This window comes from Spizellomyces punctatus (assembly GCF_000182565.1).
Source record: "Spizellomyces punctatus DAOM BR117 chromosome Unknown supercont1.8, whole genome shotgun sequence".
NCBI classification, from domain to species: domain Eukaryota; kingdom Fungi; phylum Chytridiomycota; class Chytridiomycetes; order Spizellomycetales; family Spizellomycetaceae; genus Spizellomyces; species Spizellomyces punctatus.
Window position 1 is genome coordinate 692,672 of NW_015971544.1, and position 14,422 is coordinate 707,093.

The following is a 14,422-nucleotide window of genomic DNA, read 5'->3' on the forward strand; positions in this document are numbered from 1 at the left end:
AGGATTGACTTCAAAGCAGCGCTCAAAAGTGCTCTACGCGTTTAACCTGAAGGGGTTTCATCGAAGCAGCAACGCATCTCGTCACCTCCATAAAAATATTGGTTTGAGTGGCCACATTCGTCTTTCTACTCCAGCTTAGGACATAGACGCGATGTTCTGGCGCTTCGGATTTCACAGTGCGTCTGCAATCGACGGTCTTCTGGACAAGGAAGGCGTTACGTTGGACGAATTGCTTGAAGAGGATGAATTGCTGCAAGAATGCAAAGCGCACAACACGAAGCTTATTGAATTGTATCCTTTTTGAAGAGCAAAAGCTTCACTTTACTGCCGGGGAGAGCTCTCGGCATTGGCCGCAGTGATCTTGAGAGTAGTGGGTGGGAATTTGGTCGGACTACGGCCAAGTCCCGTCTCTTGTTTTTATGAAGTCTTGTTTTAGTTTCAAATTAAGTGCACCTTAACTCCTTAACTCAATTTATTAGCTTATGCAAAACAGATGTTCTGGAGCAACTGCTTGGGTACATTATGGCCGAGGACCTCGATGAGAATAAACGTTTTAAGTATGCTTTGCAGCCGCCTGTTTCCAACGTGCTCTTTCTAAAAACTCTATCCTCCAAGGTACCCATATCTCGCAAGTGAGATTCTAAGTTGCGAGATTTTTTCAATATGCGAAGCCATTCTCGCCAACATCGACCTATTGAAGAATTTCTGGACCCTTCTGGATAGACCTGCACCACTGAATCCATTGACCGCTAGCTATTTCACTAAAGTCAACAGTGTCCTACTGCAGAAGAAGATGCCAGAGGTGAATACACATTCGCTGTCAACAATTGGCAGTCAATACTGTAAAGATGATGATTGCTGAACATTGTCGACTCTTTCAAAGATGATCACCTTCATTAGGGCTCAGCCGGATGTTGTTCAGAAACTTCTGGCTCACATAGGAAGCTCTGCAATTGCAGATTTGCTGCTCAAATTAATAAGCATGGAAGAGGTTCCAGAGGGTACCGGGGTGGTTGAGGTGAGTAGCTCGCGTTACCATTGATTGCGATGTCTACTAACGTGCGGAAAAACTCTTCAAGTGGTTGAGCAAAGAAGGATTAGTGTCGACTCTTGTAAGCCGACTGGACCCCAGTTTAGAAACGGAGGTAATTCCGCCGGGGCACTCTATATTACCAACATGCATATAACCGTGATGTATAGACGCACAACACGGCTGCCCAAACCCTTCTGGATGTGATCGCTGTGAGCTATTCGGCGATCGGGCCTCAGGAGTCATTGATGCCAACCGGACTGGGGGCATCCATAATGGGGGAACAAGGCGGAATGTTCTCTCCAAATTCCGGTGGTAATGCCCTGGTTGATGAATTGAAAAGGTAGGTTGCATATACCTCTTCGCAAACGGCGCATGATACTAAGCTAACTCTATGAATAGCGAGATAATCATGAACAAACTTGTCGACTATATGCTCGAAAAGTCTGCACCACATTCCGGCAGCACACTGACCAACGGAATCAATATAATTATTGAGCTCATTCGTCGATATTGCAGGTAAAGTCAATAATAGAACTCCGATAGTTATTTCATGATGCGTATTCAATGGATATAAATTAGCGAAATCGAACAAGCGGAATACCAGCAGCATCAGTATCAACAGCTACAGCAACAGCAGAGACAAGGACCTCCACCCCCATCAGACGAGAAATTGAAAGCGCTAGCTACGGATTTGAACGAACTACTGCGAGTCATTGGCTCGCGACTGCTGCAATTCGCTGAACTTATACATGCACCGAGACATAGTGTACGTGGTACCGCCTCATGTAGTAATATGTATCTCTCTGCTTACGCCTTCCACCAGGAACCTGTCAATACTACGATAGGCAAGCAACATCCTTTGGGATCTGAGCGCCTAAAAACGTGTGAGCTTTTCGCAGAAATTCTGCATCTACAATACCTCTATACTTCGAGTCCGCTCTTTGAGAGGCTCATCAGCGCCAAAAAAGTTACGGATGATGGCAAGAAGACTGAGGATGAAACAAGCGAAACGGCAGATGAAAAAGCGAAACTCTCAACGAATCCAAATACTAGTGTCGCTGATGAACTTGTTGCAATAACAGACAAGTTCATTGATGCCAAGATTCTCCCAGTATGCTTGGTAAGATAGTCGCAATTGGCAATATTTCCGTTGTAGATATTTGATGTCCACCATATTCCTGAACAGGATTTGTTCTTTAATTTCCCTTGGAACAACTTTCTGCATTCTGTTGTGTATGATATGATTGCGAAAGTGTTCAACACTTACTCGTATACAAGCACTACCATCGCGAGCAAGCCACCTAGCCCTTTCAAACCAGAAGGCGATGTTGAAACTGCTTCACGGGAGCCGGAGACGGTCTCTGTACCTGTCCAAACCAATACTATTATCTCGGTCGAAGAGCAAATGCAGGCGGTGAAAGATGTTGTACGAAAACTTGTACTATCGGTAAGGTCCAGGTGGCGAATTGTTGCTCTAAGCCGCAGCTGAGAATTACTGTGCGTCAGATTTTCAAAGATGGAGAGCTTACGAAGCGAATTACTAAAGCTCAACGCGACAACGACTTTGAAGTGTAAGTGACATGAAATCGTGAAGAAACCACATCGCAGTTTTCTAACGGTTGTACCCGTCTCAGGACGCAACCACGAGGGGTACGGTTAGGGTACATGGGTCATTTGACGTACATTTCCGATGAAGTGTGCAAACTACTTGAAAAATGTAGCGAAGATTTGAGTCAAGAGATAGGAGGTATTCACGGCGGTTTGTTCCAATGTGCAATGCGTCGATATAAATTTGTTGTTTTTACGTAGATCTTATAGGCGCAGAAGATTGGCAAGAATATGTCGCAGGCATATTGCGGGAGACGAAGGAAAGGGACAGGCAACCACTTGGCGGGGTTCGACCAAACGCTGGACCGCAACAAAATCATCTACCTCTGGTGACCGGTGTGGGTGGTGGATTTGCCGGTGGGGGGATGGATGATACGGACATTGGTGCCTCCATCAAAGGGGATGCTGGCAAACGGGAAAGCGATGATGAAGATGACCTTGATTCGATTGGCGCCGGGACCAGCGATGTATACGTGGGAGATGGAGACGTGGCCAGCGACCAGGTGAGAAACAGTACAGACAGCTCATGGTGGAAACGGGACGATGATACCTGGTCGAGGGAAGGCAACTACGACTAGAGTCATAAGATACGCTTCAAGTCGTACAATTTGTCGTTAGAGAACCAAGCGAGTCCTTGGACTTTTTTTTGGAACAATAACTATTCGGGCGGTTGCCCACAGAGTTTATATTTACTTACCTGCGTGCGCTTTGAACAATTTTCCGGGTTCTGAACGTTGATGTATGCTTTCATTAGTTTGCAAGATATCTCTGCCACCAGATTGTTGCTGATCTTCCAGACCGGTTTATGGGTGTTGAAAGTTCAGATGATGAGGAAGATGAATCAAACGCCGAGTGGATTGGGTAAATGTTCTCCTCTGGGTAAATTCAAGCGGCAATGCAGCTAACCCTGATTACATCTGTCTAGCGAATTCGAAAGTAAAGATTTTGACGTGAGGGAAGCCTTTGATCCAGTTAGTAAGAGGCATTCTGCAGAAGCACGGCTTTGACGTGATAATCTGACTGGCGCTTGGTTGATCCGGCAGGAGAATCCATTTCCTCACAAGCGATCGTCACTGGGGGAAGAATTCGATCCACCTAGGGGCGATGTATCGTCCTCTATTTCCGAGGTACGAAAACAGAAATAGTCCTGGCCAAATCGTTGATATCTAAATTCCATTACGCATTTCTTTACGCACTTCCTATAGGCCGAGGAGTCAGCCAGTGAGACTAATGAAAGAGACCAGCAGAAGGATTCTTTTGACACGAACGAAATGCTCGGAGCGCTGGATACAAGTGCGTTGCAAACGGGATGGTAGGTTCGAAGAGATTTGTATCACAGGACACGGCCGTTCATTATCACGAACTCTTGCCATATATAGGGCGGATTTCAGTCAGTTTAAGTCAGGTCCGGGTGAGACCCAGCAAGAGGGAGGAGGTGCGGAATAGTGAGTTGCTCTTATGTAAACGCTGGAACGTGGACTATCAACAGTAGTTATCTTGGGAATTATTTATTGCGATGTTTTCACTCGTTAGTCGATGGATGAAATACAAAAATCCGTTTGATCTACTAGTCCTTAGTAGTCTCATTTGTAGGTTGGTCAAGTGCAATTCATGGTGTAACCGAGTCGATCGACCTCAAAACCAGGTCCTGCCTAGATTTGATGAAATCTTTCCGCAACAGAACAACAGGTGGACAGTCACGTAGAGGCTATATCTAGCAGACCCAGAGCACTAAATAAGCACTCACAACTGCGGTCGCCAATGAGGGTTGATCCGGGCTTAATTTATCACTAGTTCGGTGTTCGGCACGCCTCCAGCATCTTGCCAATATCTAATACCGCCCTGTCGTTCCCGTATTGTCCCAATAGCTGGACACCAACTGGCATGCCTTCCGTATCTTGTCCATAAGGTATCACCAGGGCTGGCAGTCCTGCTAGTGATGCAGGAATTGTCAATGCATCATCTGCGTATTCGTTGACTGGTGTCTCGCCGGTGTCGTTTGCAATGTCAGCAAGAAGTGGAGCTGAGCCCATTGCTGAGGGCGTTAAAAGAATATCTACACCGTTAGCGGAATTGTGGGAGCCGGAATCTGTTGAGCGCAAGGGGTTGGGTTTGGCAAAGACGTTGTCAAAGTCACTTTGGACCAGGCGGCGCAATTTTTGGGCTTGCAGGAAGTAGCTCGTGTATGAACTATAAACCATCTAGCGAGTTAGATTTTTTATAACATCGTTCGAGTAACCTCCACATACGCACTTGGCCTGCAATACGAAAGTTCCTAGCATGATTCTACGTTTCACTTCTGTTCCAAACCCCTCTGTCCGTGTTGCAGTGTAAAGTTCATGCTTCAGCGTGCTATCACACCGCTCTGATTGGTGACCTGCATCTGGACGGTTAAAAAGTAGAAAAGGACGCTGCTTCTTACGAGCCAAGAAATACCATATCGTATGCCATCATATCTCGCCAAATTGGATGATGCCTCTGCAGGAGCAATTACATAATACGCAGGAAGAGCGTGCTTTGTGTTCGGGAGCGAAACAGGTACCACTGTTGCTCCTCGCGATGCTAGATGCTGAGCGGCAGCATTCCACGCCTGTAGGACTGCAGACGATAGGCCAGTCATAAAATACTCCTGCGGTGCGATACAGTTAGCAACAATTTGTCAGGTGCAGGCACCTAAGTTACGGACTGGCCATATACCTGCGGTATTCCTACTCTCACGCCATTCAGGTCTCCATGAAGTACAGTTGGTTCCTCATTGATTTGAAGACAGGTTGAATCCTTTTCGTCATATTGAGCAAGTATATCTTTGCATAGAAGTCCATGTGAGGGTCACAAGAGATAATTAGTCAGCGATGAAACCACTGTAGTAGCTTTACATTGTACCCTACCATACAAAATCTTTGCATCTGCCACTTTCTTCGTGAGTAAGCCGATGGTGTCTAATGAGCTGGCGTAGGCCACTAGACCACGTCGAGAGAATCGGCCATATGAAGGTTTGAACCCAACAATGCCCGTATACGCCGCAGGAGTTCGCACACTTCCACCGGTATCCGAGCCAAGGGCACTAACAATTGACAACAGTTATTCTCTTACCGTGCCGTGGAAATAATGGAAGATGACAATTTCACACCTACGCAAAGCACATATTAGCTGCAACAGCAGAAGCACTGCCACCAGAGCTGCCACCTGGAGATCTGCCTCCCAAATGACCCTCAGGAACTGGTCCTAATGGGTTATAAGCGGGACCATGGGCACTGTGGATATTGGTGGAACTTATTTGCAGGGAGAAAGAGGAAGATCGTTAACAAAACCATGTTAGGTATACGATAAAGTGAGATCTACACATACCCCATCCCAAATTCATCCATATTGGTTTTTCCAAGAATTATAACTCCGTGTTGCATTAGGAGCCTTACAGCAGTGGCATCGATAGGCGAGGTGAAGTCTTCATTTAAGAGGTTACTAGCTGTTCATGCGCTTTGGTGCCGCTATAGTCCAGCTAACCTTTCAGTATGTTTGAGGCACACGTAGTCGGGTGTTCCTTTGTACATATATTAGCTTTAACTGCAATCGGAATGCCGTCCAGCGGCCCCTGCGGCGTTCCTATATTTTTGGCATATCATGTATCTCAGTTTCCCAACCACCCGCAAGTTTCTTTACAGATTGTACAAACCTTGAGCCCATCGTGCATCGGCGAGTAGGGCCTTCCGTATTAGCTCGTCCGTGGATGCCAAGTGTGTGAATGCATTCAAATGGCCATTCCGAGCCGCGATACGTTCAAGACAGCTCTTCAGGAGGGCCGAAGGAGTGGTTTTACGTGCTTTGAGGTCTGAGACTGCCTAATTGGATATTACCAAGTAACACGGTGAGTCCGCACCTATGGAATTACGAGCGCGATAATCCACACCTCCGAGATAGACAATAACGTGGGATCCTTCCTTGTGCCGATAAGGAACCTGGATATTGGGCGCGTTGCTTGGTACTGTTTATCCACCAGCAATGACTGGCATCTTAGCACCCTCATCTTGGTCAAAGAAGCAAAACGTTGGGTTTCATCAAGAGCGAAGAGAAATGGGCTAAGCCGCAGTACGCATTAAGTTGAAGTTCTCCCACGCTTGTCTTTAAATCTGTTTGGTGAAGGATTTTTACCGTAAGTTCATCCTTTGAAAGACTATATTCGTTACAAAGATGGACATCCGGGAGAATGGACACATTGACATAACTAGGTAGGGATGGCGAGACAAGTAGTGTTGATGCATATCTAAGATATATACACAATTTGAGGGACTTCAAGGCAACTCCTTATTCCGCATCCCTTTGAGTGTTCAGCTGTCGTGTTTCCAGTTCATGGCGAGACTTTTCAATGTAGTACCGCGATACAGCATGCGGAATTGCGGTTCCTAACCCATATGCAAATAATCCGCCGAATCCAATGATCAGAACCCAATTTCTTAGTTTTCGTCCGCCGGTTGAAGCCCTGGAGGTCAGGGAGGGCAATCTTTCGTGCAGATATGCTTTCGTTCGCCGGGCAGCACTTAGTGTACTCAATTGTAACCGTTCACCAGCCGATTGTGCGCTTTCGGCGACTTTGTTGCCAGCCGCATTGGCTGTCCACGAAGATCCGTTGAGCACTTTTTCAGATTGTTCTGCCACGGACTTTTTCGCAGTGGATGCCACATCAGACATGGCATTCGAAGCTCGGTTTGCTGCAACTTTGATCGTGCCTGTGAGGTTTGCTGCAGTGCTTTTCGCTAAGTTTTTGGCCGTTTCGCTCGCGGCACCGCGGATGTCCGATGATTTTGAAATGGCATTTCGGACAATTTTACTGGCAGCATCTCCTGTTTGCAGTAACCTCGAAGATGCTTGGCTTTGTAGCTGAGACAGCTTGTGCACCGCAGCAGGCGAGAGATTCCCCACCGACCGTTGCCAAGCGGCTTTTAAGCTGGTGAAGACCTTTTCTTCTTTTGTAGGGCTAGTTTTAGGCTGTTCTTTACCAAATGATTTCTTTGAAGTTGCGAACTGAGGGTTATCTTTATTCTGTGGATTCATGATCGCATTGCTCTCTGGCCAGGATTATGCTGGTTTTTGATGTCATCTGGGTGACTCATCCCGTCCAATGACGTGGGACTAACCATTTTGGCTGCGAGGTTGAACTCCAACTTCGACTTTATACTTTCCATCACCCCAACTTTACAAGATGAGTACTGCTGCCGCCCTGAAGTATCTTGTAGTGCCTGCCAAGTCAAAGCATACTGCAACCGTAGGTCCCTCAATGTGACCCATGAAACGTAGTGTGACTTCCATGTACCACTGACTTAATTCCATTTTGGCTGTTGAAAGGTCTTTTTCTTGCACGGATTGGGCGACAGCGGGAATGGATGGTAAGGATAGACCCTACACGCAGGAAGAGGCGCTGGCGATCAACAGATGAATCTTGTATCACTAGGGCACCTGTTGCGAAGATGCTCCAACCATTACTTCCACACGTCAAGTGGGTGCTCCCTCATGCTCCTCAAAAGCCTGTAAGCATCAATTTCGGTATGGCCATGCCGGCATGGTAAGCTCAGATCAGACTCTCTTAGTTAGTGAAACGCTTATAAGTGATGAATACAGGTACGACATCCATCATCTGGGACCGGGTGGCCGAGAGGATGAGGCGGGGGTAATGGATTCCGTATCGAAAAGTAAGACGTGGTTTCATCGTTCAAGTGTACTATAGGTACTGATGTTATTGACGACTCTTTGCATTCGCAGTCACGGAACTTATCAATGACGAGATACGATCAGGAATCTCTGCAGACAGGATTGTCCTTGGAGGATTTTCTCAAGGAGCGGCAGTATCGATCGTCTACAGTCTGACCAGTAATACTAGACTTGCTGGCTTTACCTGCTTGAGTGGATACTTACCATTGACGACCAATATTGACAAGGTGCTGACTAATATCGGTAGCGGAATGATGATGAGACTGCAGTCCTAATACGAAATATTTTTTTAGCTTACTAATTCAACAAACAAGGGGACCCCCATGTTGATGTGTCATGGAGATGCAGATGAAGTGGTAGCTTACCAGTGGGGAAAGATGACATACGATAAACTCAAAGAGCTGGATAGAAAGGTTGAATTTAAAACATATCGCGGGATGGGTCATTCAAGTTCGAATGATGAAGTCAAGGATGTCGCAGAGTTTTTGAAAGAGCTTTTGCCTTAAAGATGAAAGCAAACACTGAACCTGTAGTAGACGTGATCACTCGCACCTCGCGTGCCGTTTGAAGTTCACTTATAGATTGTAGCGTCAGCACAGGAAGGTTCCTGTGACCGATTGTTGAGGTCAAAGTGCTTTGAAGGGATCCGTGCATTTGGGTGCTTGTTGTAGGACCAATATAAACTGTTAGATGGGAAGGTTGGGGTTAATTTGTGTTTTGACTTCTTTACGAGAAAAGAGCGGGTTTCTCGTTAAATTCAGAAAATAGACCAAATAAAATAATAAATAACCCTAAAGGTTCATCTTCAGGACGTGGTATACTATCAATAGACTTTTCAAGCTGCTCGGCACAGGAGAAGAGCGTCTAACACACGCTATAATATTGCTAGCATATTATATAATAATGATCTGATCCGGTAAAAGTCGCTGCCCACCTGCCCCTCCATTGTCAACTGTCCTGCAGCTGTTCGTTTTACAACAATTTTGCCATTTACGACTAGCACGCCTGATACAAATTCGGTTCCAAACCCTTCCGCCTGAAGCAGCCGCCGAAATTCTGAAAGTTTTAGATCGCCCACAATGACGGGGCGGTGTACTCTCTGATCTTCCACAGGGACAAAATCGAGAATGGGTACCACCGTGCTTGTTGCAGTTCCACTGGGCGTTGTAATGTCTCCCGGTGTTTGATCTGACATAAGGCCCGGAATTTCGTCTTGCGGGAAGCGAATTATGCCGCTTACATACGCTAGTTCGTAGTCGGCGATCTATGTAATATACATGAATTCACAAAGGATTAATTCCTTCATAGTATCACAGTGCTTTCAACGTACCGCAGCAACCTTCAAGGAGCTCACGAGCGAATCCGTTAATTTAACCTAAGACAAGTCGATATTAGCTTCATGCCGGCAAAGGAAATGCTAAATCTTCTCACCTGGTAAATATTGGTCGCCGCTGAAACATTGATACATTCGTTAACATGCGGCGTGTAGATTTCGGTAGTCATCGACTCGGTCTCGGCGCAATACCCGGCAAGATCGTCGGTCGCTTCTTCGGATCCATGTATTAGAATCTGGGATAATATTTTTTCATTACTCCTGATTCCGAACACCACGCGTATCATTCAAGATTTGAAAACTTACCAACTTGCGTGGTGCCACTTGTGGCAAGATATTTTTGACGGATCGGCCATCTGAACGTCCTTCGAAGTCAATATACATGACTTTACATCGAATCTTAAGATTTGTCTCGCGTGTTATGTATTTCGAGGGTATTTTATCCTCCTCAGGTCGAATCCTATCCAGGTCCATTGGTGTAGGCCCCTGCGCTGACTGCTTCAAATTACTAGCTGCGCCGATTGGATTGCTATCTCAACAGTGTTTCTCACCTCCTCCTCCTCAGCTGCCTGCTGCAAGGCATATTGATACTCTCCTCGCATGTATACAGCGGGGTCAATCTGTTCACCATAATCATCGACCCTCTTCCTCGGTTCATATGTCGGAAACATTCGATAGGACTGTGACTGTTTAAAGAAGCCACCTGATCGCGTTTGATCCTTCACATATATATCAAAGCCGGTAGCAAGAATGTTGGCAACCTCAGCCACCTCTCCTTCATCTTCACTCATGTCGCTTTCATCTTCTTCTATCAGCGAGCGTTGCTTCGCAAGACTCTCCAGTTCATGTTCACGACGCTGCTGTTCGCGGGCGAGGAACTCCGCAAGTTCTTCTCCTTCTAATGGAATTTTGGTCTTGACCTATTATACGACCAGTAAGACGAGCAAGCAGACGCGGATTCTCTGCTAAAGAAGCAACCATCAACTGACCGTCATAGGGAGGTCTAGTTCAATATTAACAGATGGGCGAAGTCCATTAGATTGTATTGGGGGCGCGTTTAAATTCCACTCATCATAGAGGCGTCGGGTCATTGAGGTAGGTAGTCCTCGGTCAGGTAATATGATGATATTTTTGGGGTCTTCGCACCACTCTTGCAAGAGCTGACTAGACCATCCGGTGTCCATGCTCGAGAGCGAGGCAAGGACCAGTTTTGGTCCATTTAATTTCTCAAGGTCCTTCATCCGGTACAATGTTCGCAAAAACCTTTTCAAATATCGCCCACTTGAGCACATGAGTTCCTGGCAAAAATGCGTTGCATGACCTTACTTGAAGTCGAACGGAACCTCACGCCTCTGTGAGAATGCCTGTGCCACACCGTCGCCCATCCATTCCAACATCGTTCTGGCTAATGTCATAGTGCGATAGCTCTGATGAGCTAAAAATATCAGTGCATACTGCACACGATTGAATGCCCAGTGCTGTTCAAGAAGGTAAGCTAGCTCCAAAACTCGGGTTGAAGAGTCGACTGGAATAAGAACGTTTGCTCCAGCGCTGAGTGCCGCGGTGATGGTATCTATAAAACAATGGAATGTCAGCCCATATACTTTCTGCTCCCTCTAAGAATCACTGGCAGGAGAAACGCACCCACAAGAGCGGCATCACGGATTTTCCGGAGTGGCTGTTCACTGTTCGCATTATACGAATCCGTAATCAAAACCGACGGTCTTGCGAGGGCTTCGGTGGTCATGAGCACAGTGCCATTCAGATGGCTATCCAAGCATTTTCAGTGGTCGCTTCTAGACAGCGCCAAACTACATTACTGCGAACCCACCGGTCTTTCTTGTGATTATAATCAACTGCATATACGATTTCGTCAGTATCCTTCTTGATCTTCCAGAGGGTGCCTCCTACAGTATGCCCTGCAGCATATGCAGTGATTGTGATGCCTTTACATCTCCCTGATGAACAGTAATATCGTCATGAATGCTACGTTTAGCGAATGCCTGCGCAACTACAAACCTGACAGCGAGAACGGCTGTGAATAACGCAATTGAACCATGTTTTCAAAAGCCGTGTCCACATGATCCAAGGTAAAAGTGGAAAAATCCTCGACATCGCTTTTGGACTGGTATGCATCATACATGCAAATCTGTCCCATATCGTGAACAGGAACGGTTGCGTACGCAGGGCAGTTCAGGCCAAGACTGCCCACAGCGTAAGGGTAAGCTCCGAGGTGCTCAATATCTGCATGACTGATTAATACGGCATCAACTTGTTTCGCGATCCTGCACAGTCCAAATCCAAAAGAAAATGGGGACAATGAAAGGACAGTTTATTAAAGTCATTCGTAACAATCAGAGTTCGTAGAATCAATTTTTATTATAGCCTCGGTAGCACACTCGATGTTCGGACCCATCTAGCTACATATCTTCCAAGTCTGACGTCCTCATAACCCGTCAGGTATCCCATCCGTGCCGGGCGCAACAGCGCAACCTGAATACTCACCGTTTGAGCTGCTTGAGGTCTTCTGGCTCAAATGCATCAGTCCATCCGCAGTCAAGAAGAAGCTTTGCTTCGTCGATTTCAAGTAAATAGCATAATGGGTCCTCGTTACGCGCGCCAGAAAGAGCGGTGAACTTGATGTATGCGCTCATGTAATGGGTTGGACGGGAGCAAAGGAAGGAACGCACACAATTGTGATGATGATTCCTGTTGGCATGGCAATTGGCGCCAGCGCGTCCTCCGCGACCTTTTAGCGGGTCAGCTAAACAGATCCCATCGCACGCAGAAACAAAGCGGCCAAAGGAGCAGAAAGGAGGCGGCCATAACTCAATTGTGTGCTCGAGAACATGGGAAAATACGTCCGGGCACGATCAGTATGCAAGTCATGCCGACCACAGAATTGCTCACAAAGGTGTAGGTGTTATGCGATTAAGACGTCCAGCGTACTTAGTGTAGAGGTGACAGAAACTGGCACTAACTACTACACCAGGGGATAGTCTGGCTACTACCATACTTTTACGTTTTCATTACCAGCCCAAAGCGGGTATCGAGACGTACTCACGGCATGGTTGAGCTCAGATCGGTCAGTCCGTCTCTTTGCGCAGGCTGAGAGGCGGCTGATAATATCAAAATTATTCTAATTATGTGAAATATGGCTAATATGATGATGTACACTAAATGAACCTATTACTGAACAAAGCTACGCCCGTTTCACGCTCGGAGACCGCATGCCTCTTCAATTTTACATTGAAGTACAGATAGCGCATCTTGCTTGAACATTAGAGCCCCATGGGCAGTCTTCTCAAGCCATAACAGTTCGACGTTCGAATTTTGAAGATACTGCCTAACTGCCTGCGAGGGAACTATCTGATCGTTGCTCGACAAGAGAACGAGGTGTTGTTCACTTTTCGGGAGGTCCTCCTTGAATAATACATTTTCGGACCAATTAAAGTGTCGAGCGAGCGAGTGCGCAATGTAGAGCTCTCGAGAGACGAAATAATGCATCAGGAGCTCAGTAGTCGTCGTCGGTGCACGATACACGAAATTGTAAGCAATGGCTGGGTGAACCAGAAGGAAGACAATTGGATCAAGGAATAATGTAGAGGCGACCATATCAGGTCTATGGTGGATCATCCAACTCACAGCAGCCGTTCCGAGAGAATGAGCGATAAAGCAGGCTTTAGTGTGATTATGCCTGGTCAAGATGGTAGCGAGACTCGATACGGTATCTTCGATGCTAGGAACGGTCTCCGCAAGACGCATTGACACATGCGGCCAATCGAGGAGGAACACATCAACATCGCGCGGCAAACGGGCCACAAGCGGCATATAATGCAGGAACCCGATGCCAATTCCGTGGATGAATACTATAGGACGAGTATCCTCTAGTTTTTTTGCAGACGAAGATCCTGGGCGGTAAAAGTACCGCTGGCGAGTACCGGTAGTGTTCCCCTTGGCCGTAACTGAAGCTTCTCGAAAACCCAGAAACCGCAAGAAAACATGTCCGATAGCGTGCATGATCGAGATGGTTACGTAATATATGAAGGGTCGATGCAGCATTTGCATCTTATCTATTGTCAACCGAATGCATTTGACGCGTTTATCGTACCCATCTTTGAGCCGATACTGAATTCGCTGCTCGGTTTCTTTGACCATCTCATCCACCTCTTCCAATTCTAAGTCATTAAGCTCGGTGTATTCCTTGTCGAAAAATGCCCAGGCAGCCCATTCAGCTACGTTCCCCCGGCGAATCTGCTCGATCGGAGTCTCAAAAAACCAGCCCTCAATCATCTTCCTTATGCTGGAGGCGTCTCCGATTGCGTTCAAACACTTTGCCAGAAGCGTCCGTCTCTCATCTGCATCCCGTGCAGCGTGTGCGGTTTGGCGCCTAGACCGTAATCTGTTGAAGGTATACAAGTGATACGGCAACCAGAGGGCCTCCACTAGCATCCATGTCGTATAGATATTGAAGGCAACACCCTTCCACCCGTAAGGGTAATTGGGGTATGCCAAGTCACGTCCGTGGATGCCATGCAAAAGAAAGTAGAGCAGACCAGCCACATACACATAGGCGAGCGGTGTAATACCAACAATAAGGAGGATAAGCAATTGACAAGCTCGGTAGCTGAGTGATTTGACGTCCATCGCTGACAGAACTCTTGGCATAAAAAAAACGGGGAGAAGCTCCCTCCTGGATTTTATATTCACCGTTTAAACGGCTATTGACCTTTTGAGCCGCTTTC

The 14,422-nt window shown here is 46.7% G+C and overlaps 6 protein-coding genes across 6 annotated transcripts; 2 read left to right on the forward strand and 4 right to left on the reverse strand.

Annotated features, from left to right (window-relative positions):
• Positions 1–8: 8 nt before the first annotated feature.
• On the forward strand, positions 9–4,269 carry SPPG_05111 (uncharacterized protein). The gene is made up of 18 exons (XM_016753339.1): positions 9–291; positions 480–557; positions 616–802; positions 884–1,018; positions 1,080–1,145; positions 1,201–1,373; positions 1,433–1,549; positions 1,613–1,799; positions 1,857–2,153; positions 2,220–2,480; positions 2,540–2,604; positions 2,668–2,780; positions 2,843–3,144; positions 3,396–3,502; positions 3,567–3,612; positions 3,685–3,768; positions 3,847–3,953; positions 4,021–4,269. Exons 1-18 carry the CDS (start codon positions 152–154, stop codon positions 4,085–4,087), a joined length of 2,532 nt encoding a protein of 843 aa, XP_016607771.1. The 5' UTR covers positions 9–151; the 3' UTR covers positions 4,088–4,269.
• A 162-nt stretch (positions 4,270–4,431) lies between these two features.
• Positions 4,432–6,665, reverse strand: SPPG_05112 (aspartyl/glutamyl-tRNA(Asn/Gln) amidotransferase, A subunit; the record flags this gene model as incomplete). Its single annotated transcript, XM_016753340.1, has 10 exons — positions 4,432–4,831; positions 4,895–5,018; positions 5,078–5,270; positions 5,339–5,445; positions 5,530–5,705; positions 5,776–5,913; positions 5,990–6,086; positions 6,146–6,244; positions 6,315–6,480; positions 6,549–6,665. 10 exons carry the CDS (start codon positions 6,663–6,665, stop codon positions 4,432–4,434), a joined length of 1,617 nt encoding a protein of 538 aa, XP_016607772.1.
• Positions 6,666–6,943: 278 nt separating this feature from the next.
• On the reverse strand, positions 6,944–7,690 carry SPPG_05113 (uncharacterized protein; the record flags this gene model as incomplete). The annotated part of the gene is made up of 1 exon (XM_016753341.1): positions 6,944–7,690. One exon carries the CDS (start codon positions 7,688–7,690, stop codon positions 6,944–6,946), a length of 747 nt encoding a protein of 248 aa, XP_016607773.1.
• On the forward strand, positions 7,602–9,146 carry SPPG_05114 (palmitoyl-(protein) hydrolase). The gene is made up of 6 exons (XM_016753342.1): positions 7,602–7,901; positions 7,982–8,022; positions 8,088–8,198; positions 8,255–8,325; positions 8,396–8,571; positions 8,638–9,146. Exons 1-6 carry the CDS (start codon positions 7,839–7,841, stop codon positions 8,848–8,850), a joined length of 675 nt encoding a protein of 224 aa, XP_016607774.1. The 5' UTR covers positions 7,602–7,838; the 3' UTR covers positions 8,851–9,146.
• SPPG_05115 (uncharacterized protein) lies at positions 9,085–12,341 on the reverse strand. Its single transcript, XM_016753343.1, has 11 exons — positions 12,183–12,341; positions 11,697–11,962; positions 11,509–11,635; positions 11,322–11,446; positions 11,004–11,250; positions 10,667–10,940; positions 10,229–10,597; positions 9,984–10,172; positions 9,776–9,913; positions 9,675–9,719; positions 9,085–9,608 (listed from the first exon to the last, which is right to left on the reverse strand). Exons 1-11 carry the CDS (start codon positions 12,329–12,331, stop codon positions 9,219–9,221), a joined length of 2,319 nt encoding a protein of 772 aa, XP_016607775.1. The 5' UTR covers positions 12,332–12,341; the 3' UTR covers positions 9,085–9,218.
• A 549-nt stretch (positions 12,342–12,890) lies between these two features.
• SPPG_05116 (uncharacterized protein) lies at positions 12,891–14,418 on the reverse strand (the record flags this gene model as incomplete). Its single annotated transcript, XM_016753344.1, has 1 exon — positions 12,891–14,418. Exon 1 carries the CDS (start codon positions 14,343–14,345, stop codon positions 12,891–12,893), a length of 1,455 nt encoding a protein of 484 aa, XP_016607776.1. The 5' UTR covers positions 14,346–14,418.
• Between the last annotated feature and the right edge of the window lie 4 nt (positions 14,419–14,422).